At 45.9% G+C, this 7,380-nt stretch overlaps 1 protein-coding gene across 1 annotated transcript in view; it reads left to right on the forward strand.

The window, feature by feature from the left end:
- Window positions 1–7,121, forward strand: part of LOC106011128 — a 22,826-nt gene extending 15,705 nt beyond the window's left edge. The window contains exons 9-14 of the mRNA XM_013079708.2: window positions 569–735; window positions 1,635–1,709; window positions 3,625–3,907; window positions 4,286–4,532; window positions 4,707–4,888; window positions 6,581–7,121. Coding sequence (XP_012935162.2) covers window positions 569–735; window positions 1,635–1,709; window positions 3,625–3,907; window positions 4,286–4,532; window positions 4,707–4,888; window positions 6,581–6,872 — 1,246 coding nt within the window. The 3' untranslated portion in view covers window positions 6,873–7,121. The remainder of the gene's footprint in view (window positions 1–568; window positions 736–1,634; window positions 1,710–3,624; window positions 3,908–4,285; window positions 4,533–4,706; window positions 4,889–6,580) is intronic.
- Window positions 7,122–7,380: the final 259 nt, after the last annotated feature.

Below are 7,380 nucleotides of genomic sequence, written 5' to 3' on the forward strand. Positions count from 1 at the left end.
TAGATAAAGTGCTGATGAAGAAATAAAGGTTTTGTTTTTTTTCTTCTTTTTTTAAAAAGCCCATATCTCTATTTCTATCTATTTAATAATACATTTATTTGTAGATCTAGCCGTATTATTGCAATTTAGAAATTTAGATATAGTACGCCACGGCGCCCATGTAAAAAAACAACAACAAAAACCAAGCCTCGCCTTTCGCGTATGAAAGAGAGAGAAAACATGCCTAGCCCATGATTGCTTTAGCATGAACTCCTTCACACAACTTGCCACATAAAACATGGCGAACGCCGCTGTCAAATGTGGCCATCGCGCAGCAAGGCGAGAGAGGGGCGTACTGTATCTATGGGTACCCATGACTGCAGGGTGGGCAGGAGGGGGGGGCAAAAAAATTCTCGTGTCCGAACCGAGGCTCGAACCCGGACTTTTTGCTTCGGAGACGAGCGCACTAACCGCTCCGAAACTGCACCCTAATATTTATTTAATTAACGCAATTCTCATTAACTGTCACCGTTTTTTATTCTTCCCTTTTTCGTTTTTTTTTTTTTTTTTTTCTTTCTGTCCCGTCCAGCCAAAAGCCCCCGGTTCAAATCCTGCCCGGGGACGAGATCAAGACAACGTGTGTGTTCAACTCTCTCTCCTCTGACCGCTGGGTCTACTATGGCGACGGTACCAACGACGAGATGTGTTTTGGCTTCTTGACCATATACCCCAGGGACGCTGTGCCTTACATTGACTGTACGTTGAAAAAAACAAAAAAACAGGAAAAATTGACCCTTGTGCAATTTCTATTGATTTAATTTTTTGCGGTTTTTTAAAAATAATAATAATAATTGCATTTATATAGCGCATATCCATGCTCAAGAGCATGCTCTATGCGCTTTACAACTATTATTACCCCAGCAGACCCTCTGAGAACACTCAGAAACATTCTCAGCTTCCGAGGAAGCATACAGTGCAAGCTGCGGATTTCACGCGCTCAAACACTATCAAACTGACAAGATCTTTCACTGTCTATAGCCGGGTACCCATTTCCACCTGGGTGAAGTGAGGAAAATGTGTGCAAAGTGCCTTTCCCAAGGACACAACGTCGGGCCGTTGACGGGATTCGAACCCACGACCTTACGGTTGCGAGTCCGAGAGCCTAACCACTAGGCCACCGACGTCTTCTGTTTGTTGCTGTTTGTTTTGGGGGATGGAGGGAGTGTTGTTTTGTTTTTACGTATTATTTTATCGGAGAGGTGGGGGCTCCACACATTTATATCTATTTAATATTTGTGCAACACATTTCTGTGTGGATTTTACTTAAAGACGTTGATCATGGACACAAAACTTAATGAAAACAGTTCACTTTCCTTCAACACTGTTATTGATACCTGTCTTACTGCTTCCCTTACTACATGACCCTTATTGTGTCGATGTGCTTTGCGTCACTCAAACACCCACATTATAAGAAAAATATGTTGTTAGCCATGTAAAACTTAACCGATACTTATTTAAACATCACTGACGATGGTTCCCCCTCCTTCTCCCCACTCCCCTCTCTCTCTCTCTCTCTCTCTCTCTCTCTCTCTCTCTCTCTCTCTCTCTCTCTCTCTCTCTCTCTCTCTCCCTCTCTTCCCCCCACCCCTGCGCAGCTTGTGTGAGTTTTGGTCCCGCCTCCACGTGTGAGCTCTATGGTCAGCAAAAACCAGTGTTCAACGGGTCAAATAGTTAGATGGGTCAGATTGCCAGACTGCGGGAGGACCTGGAAAGGTTATAGGGGTGTCTAGATGGCTAAAACCTGGACGGATTCTGCAGGTCAGCTGATGGGTCAAGGGGTCAGAAGTATCAAGGTTATAGGGGTGTCTAGATGGCTAAAGATGGGTCAAATAGTTAGATGGGTCAGATTGCCAGACTGCGGGAGGACCTGGAAAGGTTATAGGGGTGTCTAGATGGCTAAAGATGGGTCAAATAGTTAGATGGGTCAGATTGCCAGACTGCGGGAGGACCTGGAAAGGTTATAGGGGTGTCTAGATGGCTAAAGATGGGTCCGATAGTTAGATGGGTCAGATTGCCAGACTGCGGGAGGACCTGGAAAAGAACTGTAGCTAGGACGGTTCTGCAGGTGAGATGGGTCGTAGGGTTCACAGTGCTCAACTGTTGGGTGGATCAGTCCGTCAATCGGATGGCTCAACCGTTCAGGGCATCACAGGTTCAAGCTTATGGTTGGGGAGTCGGGGTCTGTGATTGACATAAAGATATGTAACATTCCAGTCTCATTGGAAGATGTGACAGTTCATTGCTCGAACACGAGTAGGGTTTACATGGTCACAACATAGGCTAGACCCGTCATGGGCTAGGTATGGGATGGAAATAGACCTTCCCAGAGATTTGTCACATGGTAACAATGGCATATGGGGCCCATTTGCTACCCCACATTGGCCCCTTATTGGGTTCATCTATTTGTATTAGCTGGTAAGTGATTATAGTGATGATTAGTAAATGCTTATTTTGTGTATTTGCTTTTCTTTACGGGCATCTGTAATGATATGGATATGCTCCTCTCCGTTCCTTGTAGAATAGAAGACTTGAGTCCTAACCCCTTGTTGATAGGTTTTGTATTTAATACCTCTGTCTATATGCTGAACCGTTATTATATTCCACTTTGTCTGTGTTAGACATGATAGGCAGGGTTTGACTTTTTGTTTCCAACCTGAGAGTGGTGTCAGTTCAAAGTTAGTGTTGGGAGATCTGGCGCGTGCTTGTTGGTTGGCTGGGAGACCGAGGGTGTCAGAAGTTGGGGAACTCGGGTGGTGGAGCACACTGGAGCTGTTCCCTCTTCTCGAGGTGACCCTGTTAAGCCTAGACGTCGCGGTCCAGGAACAGAATACGAAAGATCTGAAGGAGACAACCTTGATAAAAATTCCCTAAGCCTAAGGAGGTCGAGGGTGGAATCCAGGAGCATGACCTGTCGACAGCGCCTCCAAGTATCCATGGAGGACATGGACCCAAGCTTACGGTGTCATCTTCGTGCCTATAAGCTGCATGGCTGTGGGGAGTACAGTCACGAAAGAAGAATGTCTGGCGTGCGAGCGGGGTGGCACCAGGCGGACAGACTTTCTGGTTCCCAGCCCCTTGTCTAGTATGAGGCTCTACTAGATGGATAGGATGCTTCCTCAGTATTTTGCAAACCCACAATGAAAGATCTAATTATAGTATTAATAAACAGGGTTATCGCAGGAGCTACGGTGTTCGTGCTCTTTGCTCGAGCTCCTCTTCAGGAATAAAACCAAAAAGAAAACGGGGGAAAAGGGGGTGGGAGGGGGAAAAGAAAAGGGCGGGAGCTAGAAAGACACAGTTAATGAGTCAGCGGTTGGGAAAGAGTAATGCTAGGATTCTCTATTGGAATTGTCGTTGTCTGTATGCAGCAGAGAGTGCTCTTGGCTGAAGCCCTATGTTACGGAATAAACATCTTATGCCTCCAAGAAACCAGACTAGGGGACAGGAACTTCAATGTTGCCGACTTTGCAACGACTCTTTAAAACAGGGAAGGGCATGGACAGGTCACCCTGATACGATCAGCAATCAAACATCAGGAATTAGATGTGAGTTGATGGGTGTCAGAAAACCTACACCTGCATGCAGTGGAGCTCACTGACCAGCCTGTAAGAAATCCTATACAGCATAGAGTAGAGGCACAGCAGCCACCCTGGTGGAATGAAGAGACTGGGGCATTGTGGAAGATCAAACGCCAGGCGCTGAGAAGACACGAGAGGAACAGGTCAAACGTGCAGCTGAAAGCTGAGAAAAAGCTAGCAGATCTCAGATTCGATGAGGCAGCAAAAGAAGCCAAAGACCTAGCATATGACAACTTCTGCCATGGCATGAACAGCGACAGGGCCCTGTATCAGTTTTGGAACTTCTACAGGTGCATGACTAATAGGAAGAGCAAACAAGCTATCCCTGATTTCCAACGAGAGGATGATATGTGGATGCGCACTGATGACGAAAAAGACCTTGCTCTGTTCAAGAGATACCTAATACAAACTGACAGGAAAGATGAGGACAAGAGAAAATAGCTGTTCAACAGGATCCAACAGGACTACAAAGATGAGCCCTGTCTACAATTTGTGACACACGGAATGTTACATAAATATGTCCAGAAAACATCCTACACTTCTCATGGTCCTGACGGAGTACGTTATGGCCACATAAAGAACATGGAGGAAAGAAAGACAATGGCACTAGCCTAGAGGCTAAACGAAAGCCTGTGGACTGGGGAGATACCTGAAGACTGGCTGGACAGTCACCTGTCCCCAGTTCCTAAGCCAGACAAGGACCCAAGCAAGATTGCCTCATATCGCATAGTGACCATGCAAAATATCGTCGGGAAGCTGCTGGAGAAAATCGTGGCACACAGATTGGCAATAGAGCTGGAGGAAAAGAACGTCCTACCGCCGGAACTGGGCAGCTATAGAAGCTATAGAAGAGGAAAAATCACATGGATGAATGCTGCCACTTTTGCATCCGACGTGTATGATGGCTTCGAACGGGTTGGGGGGGGGAGGGAGAAACTCTGGCGAAGCACTTGACCTGGAGGATGCCTACAACAGAGTTCAGTACGATACCCTCATGGGGACTCTAGTCAACCTGAGGGTAGATTCACATTTAGTGCAATAGATTGGGGCAGCGCTGCTCAAACAAAAGGTAGCACTACGTCTTGGTAGCTGGGCTTCACAACCAACGAGATCACACCAGGCTTACCACAGGGATCTGCACTCTCGCCGGTTCTGTTCAACGTCTATACAATTGGGGTAACATTCAACCAGCAGGAAGGGCCCGGACGTGTGCTCAGTTTTGCTGATGATGTGCTGGTGTACAGGCAAGGCAAGAACCACCAGATTACAGCGTAGACAGTACAGGGAGAACTCGACAGACTTGGACTGTGGTGTGAAGTGAACAACGGGAAACTGCACCCAGACAAAGCCTGCGCACTGTCGTGTACATTGAATAATAATGCAGTGCACGATGATATGCCAAGTATCTCGATTGGGAGGCAAAGTGCTGAAGAGGGAACTCACACTGAAGTACTTGGGCATCACGTTTGATCGCACCCTCTCTGACAAAGATCACATCACGAGAGCAATCTCCAGGGCGAGAAAAGGCCTAACAGCCCTTAAAATGGTGGCCAGAGCTAAGATGAGGTAGAAAATCCTTGTCATTCTCTACCAGACACTAGTACTCTCTGTCGTAGAGTACGGGCTCGGACTATCAAAGGCGCAACTGCAACGACTCTAGGTGTTACAAAATGAAGTAATGAGGGCAATCCTGGGGTGCACACGAGACACCTCAGCTGAAGCAATGAAATACTTTCTAGACTTCCCATGTGCAGACGAGAGGCACAATCTGGCACAAGTCCAAGCCTTTCTGCAAGTCAGCGCAGACGAGACGAACCCTTTACATAAGAAAGTGGGACGGCAGATGACATCAAGACTAAAGAGGGGCATAGAATGGATGACTCAAGCCACGAACACCATCAACGAGTGCTGCCAGATACAAGATATCAGGAGAGGCAGGGATTGGGTCGTGGTCGAAGATGCGCTCGGAGAGTACACAACAGTGAAGGAAACATTGGGTAGAGAATGTCGCACTGGCCACTTGGAGCTACAAACGCTGAAATTGAAACTCTGATAGAAGAGCATAGCGAACATGGAGATGCTGTGATCTTCACGGATGGATCAGCCGTCCGAGAAGTCAAATCGGGCTGGGCCTTCAGTGTCAGAGTTGATGGGGTAGTTGTGAAAGAGCAAAGTGGAGCAACTGCACTGACAACATCCAGTATGAGTATGGAGATAAAATCCATAAACGAGGCTCTACACTGGATCAAGAACACAAGCCATCAGGTAGCAGTAATCATTACTGACTCTATGAGCACAATACAGAAGGTACAGAAAGGGATGCTGTATGCGGACTGGAAGGCTACTATCAGGGAGAGCAGCCTGGAAAAAGTGGCCTGGATCTTCTGCCTAGTTTTGAGAAATTTGACGTCAAACATTTTGAGTTTCACAACATGTCAAGCTTTTCCAAATGTAATTCTTTGAATATCTTGATAACGACTCCGTATAATCTTTCGATTTAGATAGGGCAGATAGGACATTATATTTCTGACAGCATAGTCTTAGTAACTCAAAACGCCAAAAATTAATGTCTGACTGAACTTTGTAATTCTGGGGTAGCGAAATTATATAAACTAAGTTGATGGGGGCGTAAAGTATTTGCAATGTATCTTGATGAATAAATTACATTTCTATAACTTACACTAAAATTAAGTCTATGTCCGCCTATCTTTCTTTCACTAACCCACAGACCTGAATGGTGGCGTCGGGGGCCTAGTGGTAAGGCTACCGGACGCATATCCGAGGGGTCGGTTCGATCCGACGATGTGTTCTTGGGAAACGTTCTTTACACGAACTTCCTATTTGGCTAGCTCGGTCCTTTGAAGATGGACCTGAAACATGGAGGTCCCGCCTTTTAAATAACCTTATAGTGTTGATAAGGGCGTTAGACCGATACCATTTCACCATTTTTTTTTATACCACAGACCTGAATGCCGAGAAATTACAGACGACCTGAAGAAACACCCGTGCTTTCAAGGAGAGGTCGGTGACCTCGTGAACTCTCTCCTGGCGGAGTACCACGAAGGGGCAGAGTTCCTTGGACGAATCCACTCTTGTCCTGCACGGAGCCAGTATCCAAGCGGAGAGGTAGATTGCCGTAGTCAGTGCGCAGACATCTGCTACAATGACGTCAGAGACAGCGCCCCCGGAAATGCCGCCATGTTGTGGCTGGTTTCCTCAACGTTTGTGTTTGCCCGTCTCATTAGTGTGTTGTAAATCTTCCAAATGTGCGGGAACGAGGCAGACATACACATGGGTGATAACTGCGTGGATTCAAAATAACGCCTTATATATCGGGTTATTCCCCTCTCGCGTTGCTTTATAATAATATTATAATAGTATTATATTCGTGAGCGACTGAGAACTTTATTGATCTCGCGGAATTGACTTTTGTGTTCACAAAACCCTTCCCAGCACACTCCCAAACAGAAAAACTTTTAAAAATAAACTTTATACCTACTTTCACCTTCAAGATTTGATCGTAGTAGAATCATTTGTACTGTCCCTGTCGACATATAATGTTGGCTAATAGTAAAGCTACCCACTTTGCTAAGAAAATAATTAAGCGTGACTCCCAAAAAGGGAAGATAGTTTATATCGTATGCCCATTAATCTGTCGAGATAAACGTAGTCTTCCACTCAGCTTGGGATGCTTCTTCCTTAAATAATTGAGGGTTTCTTACTGTGTATCTATATTGTGTTTATATTTTTTTTAAAGAACCCC

The sequence above is a fragment of the Aplysia californica genome, unplaced genomic scaffold (genome assembly GCF_000002075.1).
Source record: "Aplysia californica isolate F4 #8 unplaced genomic scaffold, AplCal3.0 scaffold00061, whole genome shotgun sequence".
In the NCBI taxonomy this organism is placed as follows: Eukaryota; Metazoa; Mollusca; class Gastropoda; order Aplysiida; family Aplysiidae; genus Aplysia; species Aplysia californica.